Here is an 18572-nt window from a genome sequence, read left to right on the forward strand (position 1 = left end):
CCCCCCCCCCCCCAAAAAAAAAAAAAAAAAAAACCATCTTCAGAAACCGCTGTGAAAATCAACAAGTGGAGAGGAAAGTCGTGCCTGTCGTTAAGACCGGTATCCCGTGTCCGTGTGTCCCCAACCCATCCTCCTTTTTTGTAATGCTTTTTCAGGCAAAAACCAACGTCAACCTCGACTTTTGATCTTTTGCATCATCCAAGCGTCCTGCCGCCAGATACTATGCTCTGGCTGGCAGTCCGGGTTGAAATTGTGGGCTTCATTGTAGGACTGACCGCGTCTTGGTATGCAATGCTCGTCTTGCTGTCCCATGTCTCGTCGCTGAGTGCATTCAGCCAGCTTTGGCCAAAGTCGTTCTTGAGAGCCTCAATCTTCTTCTTGTACAAATCGCTTCCAACATCGTGTTCCTTGGTAACCAAGGAACTGAAATCAAGCTCAGCCGCGAGCGGCCCCGAGCTGATTCGCGTGTCGATTTGGGGGAGCTGATGGGTTGGCGTTGCAACCGCCGTCGTGGTCCGGCTTGCAGGGACCTCGGGAATCCCACTGTACGTGACGTCCATCGGAAGGGCAGTGTTTGTAGCCTGCGGCGAAGACATCATGGCCGAGTCAGTTCGTTGGTGGGCAGAGCCGTCAGTCTGAGACAGCTCCACGATCCTCCGCTTGGGCCCTCTTCGCTTCTTGATTGACCCAACCACGCGCTCACCGTGCACCTTGCGGGAGCCCTCGACGGCGGTGGGACGCTCCTCACCAGGGGCGTGCACCTGAGGTGCCTGCACTAGGGTTGCACCCGTCTCCGCAAAGATGTCCTCAATGGGTTTCAGCTGAATGACAGGGGGAGGCGCATTCTCGGGCACACGATCCACAAGCTGCTTGCGTTCACTATAGCCCGGTGGGGCCGAATCAATGATGATGTCTTCGGTGTAGCCCGGGTAACTTCGAAACAGGTTGAAAATGGTCACGCGGTAGTTGGAGTGAGTTTTGCAGAACGGGTTCTTTTGGACATAGATCTCTTGCATCTCGGGAATACCGGTCAGACGGGCAATCTCCACGGGGTCAGTGAGCCTATTCTCCCTGAGGTCCAGCCGCTCGAGGGAGAGGAGGCGCTCAATGCCCGCGAGAGAGACGAGGCGGTTAGCACGCAGGTTCAAAGTCGTAATGGCAGGCAGTGGGTTCCGGGCCAGCGAGTGAAGCAGCTCAATCACGCAGTGGGAGAGGTTGAGAGCCCTCAGTGATGTCAGCGTGGCCAAGCTGTCTGGAATCTCGGTGAACAGGTTCGAAGACAAGTCAAGGGATTGGAGAGTGTTGGCCAGAGGTGCAAGTGCGCCGGCCGAGATGGTCGACAGGCCATTCTCGGCCAAGCTGAGATGCTTGAGAAAACGCCACTTGTTCGGAGCCAGAGCGCCGAGAGCCAACAGATTCGAGGAGCTTCCTCGCGGGGTCGTGGACCGACCACTGGATCCGGAGCTACCGGACGAACGTCGCAGGTTGGGGGTGCTTGTACGCGCATGCGCATACGATCCATGCCTTGCTGTCTTGGGCCTTGTGGGGGAAATGCTTCTTCTCCTTGTGCGTCTGGATCCAGTCGATTCTTGCCGACCCATGGACAAGGCTTGAGGCGCAGCTATGGAAGCTCGCCTGTCAAACATGGTGGGGGAAGGCGGGGTGAAGACTGAGCGTGCAACCTCTGCACTTTTGCTTCCTGGACTGGTTGACCCAGGGGGTGGAAAGACTGGGAAGGGCGAGGTTTTTGCGGATCTTCTCCGACGCTTGTCCGCATCATCGAGGACAATGTTGATTAGCAAATCTGTAGGCTCCTCGACGCCGCCACGCTTGATGGTGAGACTTCGGAGTTGCTCGGCCAGCCGGTCCCAGCCGTAAAACTGGCGAAAATCGACATCGATGATCTCCAGAGCGCTGAGGTTCTTGAAGATGAAGAGCGGGACCGCCGTGTCAAAGGGGAACTCTTCGTAGCCAGCAATGAGACGAGCCTTGTGGTCCGGGGCTAGCCGAAGACAAGGAATCTTGGTGAAGGCCGAGTAAAGGTAGATCAAATCTTCTTTTACGGCAGCCTTTTGCTTCTCCGTCTTGGCGGCGGAGTTGGACGAGAGGCCGAAGCTTGCCCACAGGGAGGACATGCCAGACACTACGCTGCGCATGCTTGTGACAGAGTGGATCGAATCTCGGTCAGAGATGCCGCTCTTCTTGCGTTGCGCTTGGCTGAGGAAGGAAACGTAGTTTGTCGGGGACGCATCAGAGTGAATGTTTTCTAGCCGGACATTCATAGGTCCAACGGGGATGCCCAGTTCCTCAAATCGCGAGAGCAGATAGAACAGGTGGTGTGGAGTGAGCGTAAGCTTCACGGGCTTGACGCTGTGAGAGGCAAAGTTGAGGTAGGGTAACGACAAGGCGGCGGCAAAGGTCGAAGCCGAAGCAGAGGTGGCGGTGGGCGAAGTCGGCCCAGCAGCGGACGTGGTTGAGGCACCATTTTTAAGGGACTGCCTCCTCAATTGCAGGGCATTTGCCAGAGCCTTTTCGTGAGTGCGAACGAAGTGTGCAAGGTTCTGGAAGGCCAAGAAGTTAGCAGGACTGACATGTTTCTAGTGTCTGGAATGGTCGAGAGGGTAGAAACAAACCTTTATGAACGTGTTTCCATCCTCAGTGTCCATGTCGAATGGTTTGGCAAGTCTAATACATTTACCAGCGGATCAGAAGAAAATATCGGCAAGCTGTGTACGTCAGGGGCTTCGAGGGGTGGGCAGCGAGCGGGAGATCAGAGGCAGTCGGCGGTGGGAGGGAGAGGCGGAGCTCGTGAGGCGCCTGGGACAGAATTGTGCTAAGGGCTGTCAGTTGAGAGGCTCATGTTGGACAAGCACGCGGAGGGCGAGGGCAAAGCAAAGAGGTGCATAAAATTGCAGTGGGGACCCAAGCTCGCGCTTGGTGCAGGTGGTTTTTTGGGATCTCCTGATCGACATGCGGAGCAAAGGTAGGAAAAGGGAAGACGCAGAGTACGTACGGTGTCCAGTGTCGCTTGGGGCCCTCGGACGGTGGGCAGTGGGCGGAGGACGGGCCAGACGAGGGCAGATAAAGTGTGGTGGACGAGGGCGGCAGCCGGTGAGAGTGTCGCAGGGGACGCGTGGGGAGGATCCAATGGCGAATGGTGGTGTAGTGCAAACTGCAGGCGCCTCGAAGCAGTGCGCGGCTGTGGTACGCTTGCTTTGTAGCGGCGTGGGACGAGCAGTCAGGGCCAGGCCGGTCGCAGCGCGTTGTGGTGGTGTGTGGTATAGTGGATTGAAAGAACCAGAGCTGGTAGAACAGAACAGAGCAAGCAGTGCAGTGCGGAAGCAAAAGGGAAAGCGTCAGGGTGTCGGTGGACTGGCAGGCTTGTGACGGGGACTGTCTGGCGTAAGGTGGGTAGCCAAAAGTGGACGTTGGCAGTGCCGCGGCCAGGGTCAGGGCGGCTGGGTACGACGCACGGGTGGGATGACGGAACGAAGGAAAACCTAGGAGCAGCCAGACAGACATGGAGCCTCGAGGAGGAGAACATCAACGCCGACAAGATTGCGAGATTCCCTCAGGATGCCGCCGAGCAACAGCCCGCCAGCCCACCAGCCCACCAGCCCACCAGCCCACCAGCTATCGGCAGCCAATCAGCAAAGCGGGGTCCAACGACGGGCACCATGGTTGCTTTCTTTCTCCTTCTCTCTCTCTCTCTCTCTCTCTCTCTCTCTCTTCAAGATCACATACAGCGACGACAACGACAACACCATCTCTCTGCCGTTCGACGCAAGAACAAGAAAGCCTCATGTCACATGTACCCTTCAGCTGCATCCATGTCCGGGGTCCGTGGATGCTTGGACCCTGAAGTCCAACCACCTCTGCCCAGCCGTTCCCTAGTCATGCGCAGCCCTTCCCTGTCGGTCGGTCTGATTGTCGCCCTCATCTTCAACAAGTGAAGAGCGTCGCGGCAACTGCGCTCCATCCTCATGGCCTGATGTCGGATGCCTGGCCTGGTGCTGTACCAAATAGTGATTCCGACTTGGGCCCGACGACTATCACGTTCACCCTTGGCCTGATCGATGATGCGAACGAATTTGGCCTTGAAGCGTTCCTGCTCATCTCTTAATTCCGACAGAGAGTCAGGTCCATTGACTGTGGCCCGCATCTTCAAGCATCCGACCTCTGGCCGTGTCGCCATCTGCGGTGCAGAGCTTGTGCGACGTGGTGGCGGCGATGCTTCTCCCTTTGTACATATCAGATCCACAGCTGCAGCGCGTGCATGCCTAGGCGGGAAGCCCTGCACGGATGCAAGACGGCAGTGTTTGTTGATGGGCAGGCGGTGAGCGACTTACATAGCCTGACCGACCGACTCGCACCAAGCACCAAAATTTGACTTTATTGCGATCCCGTCTCCCTGTTTCGAGGGTTCCGGGACGATGGTTCTCGCAAGGGAGCCTCATCCCATGTTGTTTTGTTTACGTTGGCAGCACATCCCGGCCTGGCCTGGCCGTCAGCCCGCGCCACGGCTCACGCGCATAGCACAGCACACATGCAGCACAGCACAGGACAGGCCAGGCCCTTGCGTCGACGACCGAAAGGCGAAACCGAAGCCACCCATCCTATCCTCAGCCAAGCCGAATGACTCGGGAATGCCGTTGGCCATCACCACCATGCTGTCCGCCCCGTTGCTCCACGTGCAGACTATGTCGTCTCTGGCCATTTGAAATTTGTGCTGCTCACCCACGCCGTCGCCACTTAGGTTGCTACTACTGTAGGTACCTGTCCAATGGCATTGCGCAACACGTCTGTCTCTCGGCCCGATCGCATCGCTTTTGCTTGCGCGCGTGCAGACGACCTTCCCTACGCGCAGCTGACGACGACGACAAGGTCTGATCAATGACCATCGTCCGCCAAGGACTCGTCTCATCATCTTGCAGCTCCTATTTTTGCTCCGAGGCGTCGTGGTTGGACGCCCGTCCAGCCAGGAAATCTCACCAATCCCCCCCAAACGGGCGACTCGGCTCTACCCGAGTCCATCTCCACAACGCCCCCCCCCCAACACAGACCTATTTTCTTCATCAATGACGTCGTCTCTTCTTCGCCAAAACTGCCAGGGAGCGCAACCATCGACATTCCCAACCATCATCTTCACCCTTCTCCAACCAATCCTCCCTCGCCGACACCCTGCCCCGCATCCGCATCCGGTAGCCCCTCGCCCGACTCGCACTCCAGTTGCCTCTAGCGACAACGACGACCCCATATCCACTTTTCCCCTCCAGAGCGGCAAAACACTTCAACCACTTGTCCTATCGTCTGCCACCACCTGGCCATGCCACCCACCCACACCGACTCGCCATCCACTGCGAGTCTTCAAAAATGGGGCCGCCGCACTGCCCCGCCGACAAGCGGTGTACATATCATGTTTTGGAGAAAGATAGCCGCGTCCGATGCGCCCCCCCCCCCCCGGGACCCTCAACACACGGCCTTTTCAGGCGTGATCTTCGCAGTGAGAAGTGACAAGCCGTGGCTCTTGCGGTGCCGGCCGATCAGATGATATGTGAGTCATCCACCACGCATACGCGGGTACACTCTTTCTTCATGCCATCACGATAGTCAGTGTCATCATCAAAGAATCTTTGGGCGTTGTTGTTGAGCTGAGGTGGCTTTAATTTATTTTAATTTTTTTTTTTTTTTTGGAGGGGAAATAGGTGGCGGAGAAGCCCGTTGTCGTGGGTTGCGAGGGTGTGCCCGGACCATCGGCAGCCACTGTGAGGCCAACCAAAAACAGCAAGACTAAAATACAGAGACGCACCGCCGTTCGGTCCAGACGGAAACACCAAACGCTTTGGATCCGCAATCTTGTTCGGTTTCTGGAATCTTGCCTCGATGCCGCTTGACGAAACTCGAAACTGTTTCAGTACACGTATAGCCTGTCCCCGCCGCCCTTCAGTGTCCGCCTGTTTAGCATGCGGTAGTAGGACCTTAGGCCCAAGCCACCCACCGCCACGAAAAAAAGCAACCCGGCGTTGACCCAGTGGCCCGTTGGGTAGCCTCTGGTCTTTTCGTCGGCCTTGTAAATCCACACGCCAGTAATCTGACCGGGTGCCCCGAAGGACACATTCATGGCGATCGCTAGACCAGTCGCAGCTGTGTTGAACATGTTGGATGAGAGCCAGCCCAAGAGGGGTGGGATGCACGAAAAGGAACCGACGGTGCCGACAATGAGGCATCCATAGCGTTGCTGAAGCAGTTAGCCTGCGACCGGACCCAAATTTGACGGCGGACAAACCACATAAGCGTCTGCGGGCAGGACTGCAGACGCCAGAAATCCGACTGCCCCAATGGTAGCAACGCAGGCTGAGTGGAGAGCACGTCTACCCAGTGTCTTGTCAGCAGCATTCTCGGCTTCCTCACGAGCAAACTTACGCATTGAAATGATCCGCGGACCACGCAACAGCAATAGTCACGACATATGCAACAGCATACGGCGGGACAGTCATCAACTGAGCCTGCAACCCGGCGTAGTTCAGCCCAGCAGTGATGCTCGGGGTGAAGAGACTCAAGCTACTAAACGGAGCGCTGATTCCAAAATACAGTGCGTAATGGGCGTAGAGCCGCCACTCAGTCAGCGTATCCTTTGCGTCCTTCCACGTCAAGGAGCCGTCGCTCCCCTTGCTGCCATCGAGCCGCAGCCGCTCCGCCGCCAGCGCCTTCTCGGCGTCAGATAGCCAGCGGGCCGTCTCCGGGTAGTCTGGCAGGCAAAAGTAGATGAGGACGGCCGAAAGGCACGATGGTATTCCTTCGAGGATGAACAGCCACCGCCATGCCGAGAGCCCGCTGGTGCCATTCATGTGCCCGACCCCGTACGCAATGGCGCCACCAAAGGCTCCGGCCAAGGACGCCGAGCCGATCATCAGCCCTGCGCGGAGACTACGTTCCTCGCTGCGGTACCAGAAAGCTACATGAGGAATCAGACGAGCCGTTAGAAAGAGGGAGATTGGATCACTCACTGAAGTAGTAAATCAGACCTGGGAACAGACCTGCGACAACCATGAGCATTGACCATCTGCAGCGTCCAGGTTTCCGGCTCACCAGCTTCAAAGATCCCGAGCAGGAATCGCACTGCAGTAATAGCAGCGAAGTTTTGCGCCCCTCCCAGACCAATGGTGATGGCGCCCCACGAAAACATGAGAAAGGCGATCCACCGCGACGGACTCGTCTTCTTGAGCAAGTAATTCGACGGCACTTCAAAAATCCTACAGCCAACACAAGCGCGAAGAACAAGTCAGCGGTCCCCTGCTCAAAAAAACAACAACGACATCAAACCAAACGCAACGGACGAACGGACGGACATACGTGTACGAAATCAAAAACACCATGAGCGCAATGGTGTACTGCCAATTGTCCATGCGCGTCTCGGACAGCAAGTCGTTGCCAGCGTCGGCATTCAGCACTTTGGCGTTGCCGATGTTGGAGCGGTCCAGGTAGCAGAGCAAGTAGCAGAAGCTGGTCAGCGGGACGAGGCGCACGTCTTGCCGCCACAGCAGCGCGCGGTCGGCCGCGCTGTTGTGTGCGTTGTAGTCGGCGTGCGGCACCACGGCGGGCAGTGCCGAAATGGGCGGTGCCGGCTGTGTGTGTTGTTCCTTGTCAGTTTGTGTGGGAGTGGTGGGTTCTCTTGTGTTGAGGTTTGGTGGTGGGAGACGGGAAGCGCAGGCGTGTACGGTACGTACCTCGATCTCGCACTTCCCTGCCTCGACATCTTCGACGACGTGCGAGTTGTTGGCTTTGGACGCTATCGACGCCGTCACGCCGCCCTTTTTGTGCTTCTCGTCCATCTGGGGCGAAGGAGTAGATCAATCCACGTCGCGCAGAGAGGCAGGCAGGTAGGTTCCGGTTGGTCCTAGTAGGCTGGCTGGCGGGCTGGCAGAGAAGCAAGGAAGCCGACTCAACAATCACTCGAGCTGGGTAAGTAAGTAGGTAGTAGATACCGACGAGATAGATCTTGGGACCGTCGAAAGCAAAAGTCAGGTATGGATGAAGGTAGGCCAGGTCAACTCAGCGCTGGAGATCTGGTTTGGTCACTTGCTCGCTCGCTGCAGTGGTAGGCATGCAAGAGGTATGTATGCCCGTGCGGTATGCACCTAGGTATGTATGTAGCCCCTCACCCCTCCTTTGTCATACCCCAAGCTGCCTGCCTGTTGGAGACGTTTAGCCGAACCGAGCTGGCTTCGAGCTGGCTGAATGGCTGGATGGCTGGCTGGCTGGCTGCAGAATAGGTAGATAGATCGGGAATGATGATGGTACTGAATGGAGGGTTTTTGTTCCATGCCGGTGGATGGTGGTGCTCTTTGTGTTTCCTGTGTTCATCAGTTGCCAAATACATGCAGAGGTGGAGTGCCTCCCCATCACTTCATGTAAACGCGTCTTGGTTGTCCGATTGCCTGTGTTCTTTCCGCCACCTTGGCACCATCTATCTCCTCGCGTCCTTTTGATCCTCTTCACCTCATTCAATCGATTATTCATCTTTCTGCAAACAACCAAGCAAAAGCACGCCCCTCTTCACAATGCCCCTCCTCTCCCCCTTCTTCCACTACCAATGCTCTCACCACCCCACCATCTCGCTCGTCGCTGCTGCAAATCTTCCGCCATCTCACTTCTTCACTCATCACTCCCGCATGGCCACTCCTCACAGTCCTACACAAATTCTCCGAAACAAACGTCAGGCCATGCGATGGTGGTGGCGACGTTGACAATGCTTGCGGTCATTGATGTGCTGGGGTTAGGTGCCTTAGGTAGGGAGGCAGGGATGACCATTACCACGGTGGTGGCGAGGCGAGGGGCGCGGGGCGAGGAGCGAAATCTGGGGAAGTGGTGGAAGGGTTCGCGGGGTTCCGTTGTGGGGGGGCCCCATGCTTGCTGACAGGGTCTGGGAATCCAAGGGGGTCTTTGTCCGAGCGTCCATGGATCATGGATGAAGAGGGAAGAGATGGCGCCCGGTGAAGGGTTGTGGTGGGGCTTGGAGAGATTACTGCCATGATGAGAACTGCTGTCGCTGTTAATGCAGCGGTCAAATAAATGTCTGACAGAAAGTGAGTGCTGAGACTCTGGAATGCGTCAAGCGAGCAGTTGGTGGTGGTGGTGGTGGTGGTGGTGGTGGTGGGAAAGGAGAGGCAGACAGAAACGCACATCGAGGCGAGAGGATTGTGGGGATTCATCCCCTCCCCTCCCCCTCCCTCGTCGTGGATCATGAGAGAAAAAGGGTATGCGGGAGCAAAGATGGAAGAGGTGAAAACCGACACATCGCTGTCCCGGCGGTACGTGACCAGGAAGGAGTACAGGGAACCGATTCTGGCTGATTAGCTATCTCATCCTTACAGCAGAGGCAGCCGCCCACGGCAGTCAGTCAGTCGATGGATGTGCGGCGGCGGCGGCAGTGGTGGTGGTGGTGGTGGTGGCGGTGGCGGCGGCGTGTGGCGTGCTGATGTAACTGTGATTGATGTCGACATCCGTTGACGACAATTTCAGATGGGACGACTGACGGCTAGAGCGACATTATTGAATTGTGTCGCGTTGATTTCACGTTCGTATTTACGGCGATGTGCGGTGGTGAGGGCTGCGACGTGGCGGTCGCGATCGGTCTGCGTCATTCAAAAGTAATTAAAAATGGTGGTGGTGATGATGGCCGATTCTGGTGTTGAGGCGGGCCTGCTCAGCATTTGGGTGAGGCTCAATGCGCCACCTCAGACTATTACAACACCTCGTTAGCTCTCGCGCACGCCGACGCTCGCTGTGCACGCAGGACGGAGCAAATTGTGTACTCCTACCGCGACAAGTAGAAGCCGCGCATTCTGTTGTGTGATGTACACGTTCTCTTCCCTCGGCTCGCACACACAAACACACACACACACACACACAAGAGCTGTACCCGCAGCAACGGCCGCCAATTGACCAGTCGCGCGCATGTCGTTCTCGCGGCGCCCCTCTCTTCCACTCTGCCAGCGTGCTGCACATTTTTGTGACGAGTCGCTCCGGCCACTTAATGGACGGATGATGGGTGGGTGGCTGCAGCATGCTTGATAGGCTTCGGAACGCGCCCAACCATCTGGCCCACATCTACCAATGCACCGTCCTGGCGGGTACAAGAAGACGCTGTGCTGCCGCTGGTGTGCATCAACATCAGCAGCCGCCGGCCGGCCGGCCGTCTCGGATGTTCTCGAGGGCTCGAGACTCTTGCGGATTCGACAAGCGCGTGGCAATTCGCATTCCAGGCGCGCGTGGATGCAGGGCTTTTGGTGTCACTGATCATGCGCGCCGCCGTTGCGCGCGTTCGGTTCGACGGGCTGTTGGCTGCTTCTCCTGTTGATCCTGGCTGTCACACCGTAAGCGCCGGCTGCTGTCGAGTCTCTGTGCGCTTTTTCGTCGTCTGCGTCTTGTATCACATTACTGATTGTTGACTTCTCATCAGCATGTCTGCATCACTTGAGCCTGCGCCCAGTCAGGTGCCCACGTGGGTTGCGCGCCGACTGGCTGACTGACTCTGAGTCGATTCCGGATACCGGAATCAACGTCTTGTCAACCTCGTTCGCCCTGGAAATTTTGCGCAGCAATGTCCGTCATGATTGAAGCTGGAACCTCGATTTCGTCGGTGGCCTTGCGAGCTAGGCCTCAGGGTCTAGGTGCCGCTGATGCCCTGGTCTCTCCTGCAATGGGTCATCCCAGGGGCAGAAAAAGGTACAGGGTCATTGCAAAGGAACCCCAGGCCTCTTCGTGGATCGACAGCACTAACATGGGACGTCGTTGTTGCTCTTGCTATTCCTGAACCAGGCCACTGCTTTTGCCGCTGTCGAGACATCTGCAACATGTCTGAAGAATGCTGTATTTCTGGAATGCAATGTGGCATTGCCACTGCAGGAAAATATCAAACCGTCCATGTCTCGAGTAGCATTGCTTTTGCAAGAGTTGAAGTCGAGGGTCGGTGATTCCCTGCAATGCAGGTGATTGGAAATAGGCTTAAAAAGAGTCTGAAAGTATAAACAGAAAATTTGGCCGGAATAGGTTCTAATTCGCCCATTCGCGTTACAAATTTTATGACAGGACTTCGTTGAAAGCCGTCGTCAGCGACACGGGCTTTGTTCCGCCCGGTCAGTGGTTTGCTTGTGATGGAAAGACAGCTTGTGGCGAGTAACAAACCTGCCGTACGAGGATATGAATAGCTCCCGTCCAGATAGGTACTTTTCAGCCTCGTTTGAAACAGCAGTGTTGGTCACTGAGAGAGTTCTGGGATCAGATACTACCTGTCTCAGCGCCTCGACCCCACGCGGGCCAAGGGCTCCAGGGTCCCCGCCCTCTGGTCAGCCACCCCCACATCTGGACGAAGCCTTCGGTCGGTTTTCTTATCGTTTGAAAGAAGACAGCTTCAACATTCTTTGCCTCGCGGAGCCGCCATCTGCCGAAAGCCGCGATGAAGCAAGCCCATGAGTAGAGCAGTGGGATAGGAGAAAAATATGGGGTCGAGGCGTTTTCGGCTTTCAAAACATGAGTAGCCGCAAAATGTGCACTGTCTGTGATTCGTCAGAGCCGGTGTCCCTGGCACTGATGATTCCCTCATGAGGAAGCCTGACATCATTTTCGAAAAGCCCCGTGGGGACGACGTCGTATTCTGCCAACAACTACAGCCCGAATCCACACAAGCTAGCCATTTCGCTACGGTATTCCGGCTTGGCTTGTGAACAGGCCGTACGTTCATGAGCACAGAGCGCCGAGAGGCGACAATAAAGTGCTTCAAATTCCCTGCCACTTTCTGTAGACTCACAGCGCAGTGTCTTCGTGCAGAGAATCGAGAAGGAGCATTGCTTTTACAAAGCGCCAGGATAGCTTGTCGCGACTGTTTCGATCCTGAGTGTTCGCAACGACTGCTTGCAGCGATGTGGAGGTCGTCAAGGCTCGCGGTCCTTCCCGCAACCGCAACCTTGTCTTTGCTATTTTTTCTTATTAGCCCAGTCAAAGTTGCGTGTTTGACAGAAACTCAGGGAAAGTGTGGCCAATTGCAGGCGCGAGCCTCGCAGGGCTTAGCAAACTTTCACATTACTAACACCAGCATTGCGGAGGTCGGCGCGGTCGATGATGTCGAGATCCCGTTCTGTCGGCTTTTTGGGCAAATAAGCTATGGCACCGATGATTCACTCGCCGTCGAGGTGTGGATGCCTGAGGCAAACATATGGAACAACAGGTTCTTGACTGTCGGTATGCTTTCGAGAACATTTGGGTTATGGCGAGTGGTAAAGCTGACCTTCAAAGGCAACGGCGGATTTGCAGGTGTCATTGACACTGCAAGCATGGCAGAGTATTTGAACCAAGGCTTCGCTGTCGCAGGCGGTGATTCCGGCCATCTAGCAGCGGAAAACAACGACGGCGGTGGTGCTCCCAACACGTACTTGCCGTACATGCACGACAAAGACCAAGTCAAGGCTTGGATCCATGATTCAATTGCTCTCCTCACACCGGTGGCCAAGCAGTTGGTGCAAACTTACTACGACGAGCCTGCGAAGTACAGCTACTTTGCTGGCTGTTCGACCGGTGGTGGGCAAGGGTTTGCATTGTCTCAGAGGCACCCCGAGCTGTTCGACGGAATTTACGCGGGATCTCCAGGAAATTGGTACTCTCACTTGATGTTATCGTTCCTTTGGAATGCGCAGAAGACCAAGGTATTGAAGCTTTGATTCTAGAATGGAAGAGGATTTTGCTAATACCGTCAGGGCGACGCGTATCTCAGTCAAGACCTGCTCAACCACATCACTTCGAAAGTGATTGAGGCTTGCGACCTCGACGACGGTGCCGCCGACCAGCTTGTACAAAACCCTCTTTCATGCAAATTCGACATTGACACTCTGGCGTGCGAGCCAGGTGCTCCAAACAGCACCACTTGTCTGTCGGATGTCCAATTGCAGGCGGCCAAGGCAATATACGCAGGTCCAAAGGACGCTCGAGATGGAGCCGTTGTATACCCAGGATTCACGCTCGGGTCCGAAGCAGTATGGGCGGGAGGGCAAGAAGGAGCTCTGGCAGATTCCTATGCGACGGCCCTGTTGCAGAACCTGGTGTTTAACAATTTGAACTGGAGCACAGATTCTTTTAATTGGGCCTCGGACATTGACAAAGTCGACGAGTTTGCAGGTTTGCTGATTGACAGCACCAGCACGGACTTGGTATCTTTCAAAGAACGTGGCGGGAAAATGATTGTGTCCCAGGGTAAGTTTTGCGTTTGTCGATTCGACCAAAACTGACATGAATGCAGGTTGGGCGGATCCATTCAATGCCCCTACACTGCCTATCGATTATCTCAACGCCCTTGGAGAGAGATTTGGGGGAGATGTTTCCGACTTCTTCACTGTTTTCATGGTTCCTGGTTCGTCAGCCCTTTGAACCGAGAAGAGTGCTGTCCAGCTAATGAATGCAGGTGGTGGCCACTGTGGATCAGCGTCCTACTATGATAGCGTGCCCGCAAACTATCACGGGGTTGATGCGCTCGTTGAATGGGTCGAAAATGGAGTCAAGCCGCAGTCCATTGTTAGTGACGAGCCAAGTGATGGAAGCAACAGGACGTCAAAGCTCTGCCCATGGCCGAAAATTGCCAAGTTTGTTGGAAACGACACGGACTCGGCTGATTCATACGATTGTCAATTGGAGAAGAAGAGACTTGGGCGGAATTTCCAGGCGTAATCACCTGCTAAGGCAATTTTGGTGGTGTAGACTTTCAGACATAGTCATTGAGATACGCCAGTTGGGAGATCAATCAAATGAAGCTGACACTCCTCGTCAACCATTGATATGAGAATTGAAGATGAAACTGATGAAAGAACAAAAGTGTTGGTAATATGGTCGAAGCATTCTGACGGCCGGTGCCGGGATTAAATACTGACACGTGACGCCAAGCTTTTTGAGTTCCTCCGAAGAACATCAAGTGAAGCTCCATCATCGGCTTCTATCATCAAACGCACTGCCAACCCATACGGTCACCATGAACTCCTTCCGTGTCGCCAGGACCGCCCTCAGGGCCGCCCGCCCTGCCTTTCGCGCACCCATTGTCCAGCGCCGCGGCTACGCTGAGGCTGCCTCCGACAAGCTGAAGCTCTCCCTGGCTCTGCCTCACCAGGTACGTCAATGATGCATTGAAATGGGTTGCGGCGCGATTCGTCGAGTTCAAGTAATCTCGAGGTTGCGCATGGCTAATAAATTCTCTCCAGACCATCTACAAGTCCTCCGAGGTGTACGTGCATTGGCAACTCCCCGCATTCAAATCTTTCGTCGCGACCCAATGACCCAGCCCTTCGATACGCGGTCGTCATGCTTTTCGCCGGATAATACGCTGACGGAAAGTGGCTACAGTGTCCAGGTCAACATCCCTGCTGCGAGCGGCGAGATGGGTGTTCTGGCCCAGCACATTCCTGCCATTGAGCAGCTCAAGCCTGGTCTCGTCGAGGTCATTGAGGAGCAGGGCAGCAAGCAGTTCTTCCTCTCCGGTGGTTTCGCTGTCGTCCAGCCCGAGAACCACATGACCATCAACGCTGTCGAGGCCTACCCTCTCGAGGACTTCAGCGCGGATGCTGTCCGTAACCAGATCACCGAGGCCCAGAAGGTTGTCAACGGCGGTGGCTCGGAGGTGGACATTGTTGAGGCTCAGGCCGAGCTCGAGGTGAGAATGAGAATAATGAGTCCAGTAGAAAATGCTGACAAAGAAGCAGGTTCTTGAGAGCCTCCAGGCTGCGCTCAAGTAGACCACTGCATAGATATACCTTGATGACTTGGCGCTGTGCATAGAAAGCGAGTTGAATTGATTGCGCTTTCCTGATCACTCTTGCTCTGCATCCACGCCATATTGGGTGACTCAGCGCGAGTCTTCCCAAGCTCTTGCCTCTTTCGTGACGAAGAGGCTCTGTCTACCGACTGGTCTATTCCTTGCTAACCTCGACATCGTTCCATGACAGTATCAACCTTTGAAGCACTCGTCCCTACTAACTCACAGGATCGATTGGAGCTCAAGCGTTGAGCTCATTGTCATCCTTCTACCTTTATCTTACCAAATACAGATGGAATGCACCGGTACCTCCAGCCCCTATGCCGCTCCATTATTACCCCTTTTTGACGGACCAAATGACGCAACTACTGCGAAGAGCTCTGTACGCGAAGGGACCGTCGCTTCGCGCATTCGATCGCTGAACGAGCTTGATCGCAAGTCCGGTGCACCAGCTGAGCCGCAGGGAGGTGAAGAGAACCCTAGTCACTTCAAAAGCGTTCTGAGTCGAGCGCCTCCAGCTATACAACAAGTCGACAGAAGCCTTCAGCCAACTCCCCAACGGACCAGCCCTTTCGTTCGACGGAGTGCTGAAAGACTACCAACTTCTCTCCCTGCTCAACCATCACATTCGGCCGTCCATCTCCACGCACCGCAACCCAAAGTCATCGTTCAACGGCCGACGTTCTTCGATATTTCGCCTGGGCCAAGCGTGGTGAAGTACGACGCGAGGCAGTGGCACGATTCAGGACCTTCGTATCTATCCACAGCTGCCGACAAGTCTAGCAACCTAGGAAAAGCTGCTCGAATTCAGGACACCAGTGATAGCGCCAATACCAGCCCAAACAAGCAGACGGCGCGAGCCGACCACGCCAATCCATGGGGCGTTACGTTGAGGAAATCTCAGCCTGAATTGAGCACAAGATCGCCGTACAGCAACCCTCCACATGCAAACTCGAACGCAAAGGAAGACGACATGGGAGATTTACTCCGTACATCGCGACCAAGCAGCCCAAGCATCGGCATAGCCCCGCGTAATCCAATGTTTAGGCGTACGGGCGGTAGATCTCGGCCTGCACCAAAGCATAACTCCGGGTCTGCGTCAGGAGATGAAGCAAACCCTGAAGCCCCTGTCACAGGTACTCTCGAAGAATCGCACAAAATACCAGCCGCGGATCAATTGGCAAGTTCGGAAAAGCAAATTGATGACACAAGGGAGCGCATCGTTGATCCACCAAGCTTGACAGACGCAAGATATCAGATTCATAGATCAGACGTCCCTGTGACATCACTACCAAATCGGATGCCAATGGGACCCAGCATTAGACCAGGGACGAACCAACAGCAACTAGATGGGGGGAAATTCCTTTCATTCGATACAGTCATCAAAAGACAGGAAATCAAGTTGAAGGAAATAATCCGGCAGCTAAAAGGCTGCGGTCCGTGGCTTGAAGAGATCAGAGCCTTGGCCTACGAGATGCCCTCCAAAACGACTTACATGGAACCTTCACCAGACGAACGCTCCGAAGTGCACTATGGATCTGGCACGTTGAGTTCAGCTTCCCAATCCGACTTGTCTAGAAGCTGGGAGGAATCCGAAGGAACTCCAGAACGCAAACGGACAAAGTCATTGCCTGACGCTTTGGTCGCTCTCAATGATGCTGCAGAGACAGTAAGCTCAATCGTCAAGGACATTCAACCGACAGCTGCAAGCGAGGTCTTCAAGGCTCAGAGCTCGCAAGATGCTGCCCAGAGCGCTCTGTGTCTACCAGACCTCATGAAGATTCCCACAGGCTTACAAGACTCCGCCTTGGTATCTCCAGTTCTGCCTGGGGCAGGGGATATTGTGACTCCTCGTGCGCATACTGTCGACATCAACCCTGCAGCGAATTTGAGCCCTTACTGGTACTCTAGCCCGACGGCGGTATCGAGATACACCTTGACTCCTCCTCCCGGTCGTAAAATGGGGAAGGCAATGTCACACGAGGCTTTGTGCAGGACGCTGCCATTTCCAGTTTACCCCCAAAGCCCGCCGCGCAAAAAACCACCTGCACTACACCGCCTGCAAAGCGCCATTGTCAAGCCACTAAGGCGCTCCAATGCCTCTTCTAAACCAAGGAGTCTTTCCGGTCCCAGTTCGCCTGGGTGTACTATATCAAGCACGGGTCTCTCAAACGACTCACCAATCTCACAATACTCCTTCCGTCCCACGCCAGCATTGTATTTCTCCTATCAGCAAATCCCTTCTTCGACCAATCCTTCGGCCATTGATCCAACTGCTTCGTCTAGCTACCGTGATCCCACAACTTCAATTCCGATTGACGATCAGCAGGGGCAATACTTCCCTTTGTACTTGAAAAGTGGTAGGGGGTCGCCGAGTTCGGGCTCGAGGGACTCCCCGCCTCCACCTCCACCTGGATTCATGGGCTATGATCTGACTATATCCTCTTCAACGACAGCCGCCAAGGGCGGCCGCGGAAAAGAAAGGGCACAACCTGAGGAGGACGTACAGAATGATTCGAATATTCCCGCCATCGAGAAGAACCCGCCATTGCACGAATCTGAAGAAGAGATGAAAACCAGCAAAGTCGAGGGCACCTCAGATCATGATGAAACACCCATTGATAAGGCCCTGTCAACTGTTCAAGAAGCATCCCAAGAGTCTGCCAATGGAAATCGCAATAGCAAAGATGGCCTTAGCCTGCTCTCGCTCGCGGAGTCCGTCGACGTTCCGGAACCATCATCCGCGGAGCCGCATCTCAACAATTCAGATCCAACCACGGTGATCCACGTCGCTGGATCCCCAGAAGCACCGAAGCAAGCCCCCGGCGCAGAGTCGGACAGAGACGTAAACCGACCAGCACCACCAGGCTCACCAACCCATCCATTGTCAGAGGCAATAGGCAATGATCAGCCAAGCGAAGCAGAGGCGACAGTCGCGCCCACATCTCCCACCGGCCACAGCGCTTCGCCGCGGCGACCATTTCCAAGGCCCATTCAGGAGCACACTAAGCGAAATGAGCAGAGCCAGCGACACCGCGCAAGCCAGGAACAACAGCTGCTCACCCTGAAGCGTATCGAGCAATGGCGGCTCATGGTACCCACGGTGCGCATCTCGCGGCCTCACGACACCGACCCCCAGCCGCTACCACCATCGACGGCTGATTCGTCGCTGCCGCCCGCCCTACCTCAGCATCTCGACGTGCGTACCCGCGTCCGCCTGCTCGAAGCGGCGCGCCGCGTCAAGGAGATGGAACTGGAGGAGGCGCGCGCATCTGCTGCTGCTGCTGCTGCGGCCGCCACGGCAGCTGATACCGGTGTTGTGGATGTGGATTCGGAGAAAGCTGCAGCGGACAGGGAGGACCATGTTGTCGTCGGTGCGGAGGATGAGGCGGCACAAGCGCTGTTCCAGGGAGGAGCGAGGGAGCAGATTGGGTCGTTGGATAGGCCGTTTTGGTGAATTGGTGGGTTCATTGAAGAAGGTTATGGAGGCAAGATTGGTTTCAGGTTGGGTGGGTTCTCGATGGATGGAGGACCATTGTTTTTGTTTCTGGCTTGTTTATGAGCTGGGCGGGCTGGTTGTTTGGGGTTTTGAATACCTACTTGGTACTTTGGCTTGATGGTTTGGAAGTCAGAGGCAACGAATGCAGCACGTTCTTCCCTTTGAGTCTTGGGTTTCTGAGGTTTCGCGTGTCTACTGTCCCCACTTTCGACTTGCTCAAAATCCAGTCGATCAGGAGGAGGACAGGAGAAACGACAAACGTAATGACATGCTCAATCCAGG

The 18572-nt window shown here is 55.4% G+C and overlaps 6 protein-coding genes across 6 annotated transcripts; 3 read left to right on the top strand and 3 right to left on the bottom strand.

Moving 5' to 3' along the window:
- Nucleotides 1-7: 7 nt before the first annotated feature.
- Nucleotides 8-2666, bottom strand: IWZ02DRAFT_514225 (leucine rich repeat protein; the record flags this gene model as incomplete). Its single annotated transcript, XM_066770607.1, has 2 exons — nt 8-2561; nt 2634-2666. 2 exons carry the CDS (start codon nt 2664-2666, stop codon nt 195-197), a joined length of 2400 nt encoding a protein of 799 aa, XP_066625148.1. The 3' UTR covers nt 8-194.
- Nucleotides 2667-2761: 95 nt separating this feature from the next.
- Nucleotides 2762-3663, bottom strand: IWZ02DRAFT_178017 (uncharacterized protein). Its single transcript, XM_066762251.1, has one exon. The coding sequence runs from the start codon at nt 3520-3522 to the stop codon at nt 2857-2859; it is 666 nt and encodes a 221-aa protein (XP_066625149.1). The 5' UTR covers nt 3523-3663; the 3' UTR covers nt 2762-2856.
- A 1901-nt stretch (nt 3664-5564) lies between these two features.
- On the bottom strand, nt 5565-8082 carry IWZ02DRAFT_178056 (putative MFS transporter). The gene is made up of 8 exons (XM_066762252.1): nt 7728-8082; nt 7354-7625; nt 7090-7253; nt 7008-7037; nt 6424-6955; nt 6287-6371; nt 5810-6238; nt 5565-5591 (listed from the first exon to the last, which is right to left on the bottom strand). Exons 1-7 carry the CDS (start codon nt 7830-7832, stop codon nt 5912-5914), a joined length of 1515 nt encoding a protein of 504 aa, XP_066625150.1. The 5' UTR covers nt 7833-8082; the 3' UTR covers nt 5565-5591; nt 5810-5911.
- Nucleotides 8083-11720: 3638 nt separating this feature from the next.
- Nucleotides 11721-13816, top strand: IWZ02DRAFT_444149 (tannase and feruloyl esterase). The gene is made up of 5 exons (XM_066767085.1): nt 11721-12240; nt 12295-12701; nt 12753-13245; nt 13292-13402; nt 13454-13816. Exons 1-5 carry the CDS (start codon nt 11742-11744, stop codon nt 13714-13716), a joined length of 1773 nt encoding a protein of 590 aa, XP_066625151.1. The 5' UTR covers nt 11721-11741; the 3' UTR covers nt 13717-13816.
- A 198-nt stretch (nt 13817-14014) lies between these two features.
- IWZ02DRAFT_372543 (ATP synthase subunit delta) lies at nt 14015-14771 on the top strand (the record flags this gene model as incomplete). Its single annotated transcript, XM_066764641.1, has 4 exons — nt 14015-14149; nt 14241-14263; nt 14383-14689; nt 14739-14771. The coding sequence occupies 4 exons, from the start codon at nt 14015-14017 to the stop codon at nt 14769-14771; spliced, it is 498 nt and encodes a 165-aa protein (XP_066625152.1).
- A 71-nt stretch (nt 14772-14842) lies between these two features.
- IWZ02DRAFT_178179 (uncharacterized protein) lies at nt 14843-18318 on the top strand. The gene has a single exon (XM_066762254.1). The coding sequence runs from the start codon at nt 15084-15086 to the stop codon at nt 18246-18248; it is 3165 nt and encodes a 1054-aa protein (XP_066625153.1). The 5' UTR covers nt 14843-15083; the 3' UTR covers nt 18249-18318.
- The last annotated feature ends 254 nt before the right edge of the window (nt 18319-18572 follow it).

This window comes from Phyllosticta citriasiana (genome assembly GCF_038021145.1).
Source record: "Phyllosticta citriasiana strain CBS 120426 chromosome Unknown IWZ02scaffold_3, whole genome shotgun sequence".
Classification (NCBI taxonomy): Eukaryota; Fungi; Ascomycota; class Dothideomycetes; order Botryosphaeriales; family Phyllostictaceae; genus Phyllosticta; species Phyllosticta citriasiana.

Bases quoted from the DNA above. Each gene is read 5' to 3' on its own strand.
- IWZ02DRAFT_178017 (XM_066762251.1), bottom strand. From the start codon at position 3,522: ATGTCTGTCTGGCTGCTCCTAGGTTTTCCTTCGTTCCGTCATCCCACC.
- IWZ02DRAFT_178056 (XM_066762252.1), bottom strand. From the start codon at position 7,832: ATGGACGAGAAGCACAAAAAGGGCGGCGTGACGGCGTCGATAGCGTCC. The intron at 6,372-6,423 runs GTAAGTTTGCTC...GACACTGGGTAG, and splicing joins TCCGCGGATCATTTCAATGC to ACGTGCTCTCCACTCAGCCT. The intron at 6,239-6,286 runs GTTTGTCCGCCG...TAACTGCTTCAG, and splicing joins TGCCCGCAGACGCTTATGTG to CAACGCTATGGATGCCTCAT.
- IWZ02DRAFT_444149 (XM_066767085.1), top strand. From the start codon at position 11,742: ATGAGCACAGAGCGCCGAGAGGCGACAATAAAGTGCTTCAAATTCCCT. The intron at 12,702-12,752 runs GTATTGAAGCTT...TAATACCGTCAG, and splicing joins GGAATGCGCAGAAGACCAAG to GGCGACGCGTATCTCAGTCA. The intron at 13,403-13,453 runs GTTCGTCAGCCC...TAATGAATGCAG, and splicing joins CACTGTTTTCATGGTTCCTG to GTGGTGGCCACTGTGGATCA.
- IWZ02DRAFT_178179 (XM_066762254.1), top strand. From the start codon at position 15,084: ATGGAATGCACCGGTACCTCCAGCCCCTATGCCGCTCCATTATTACCC.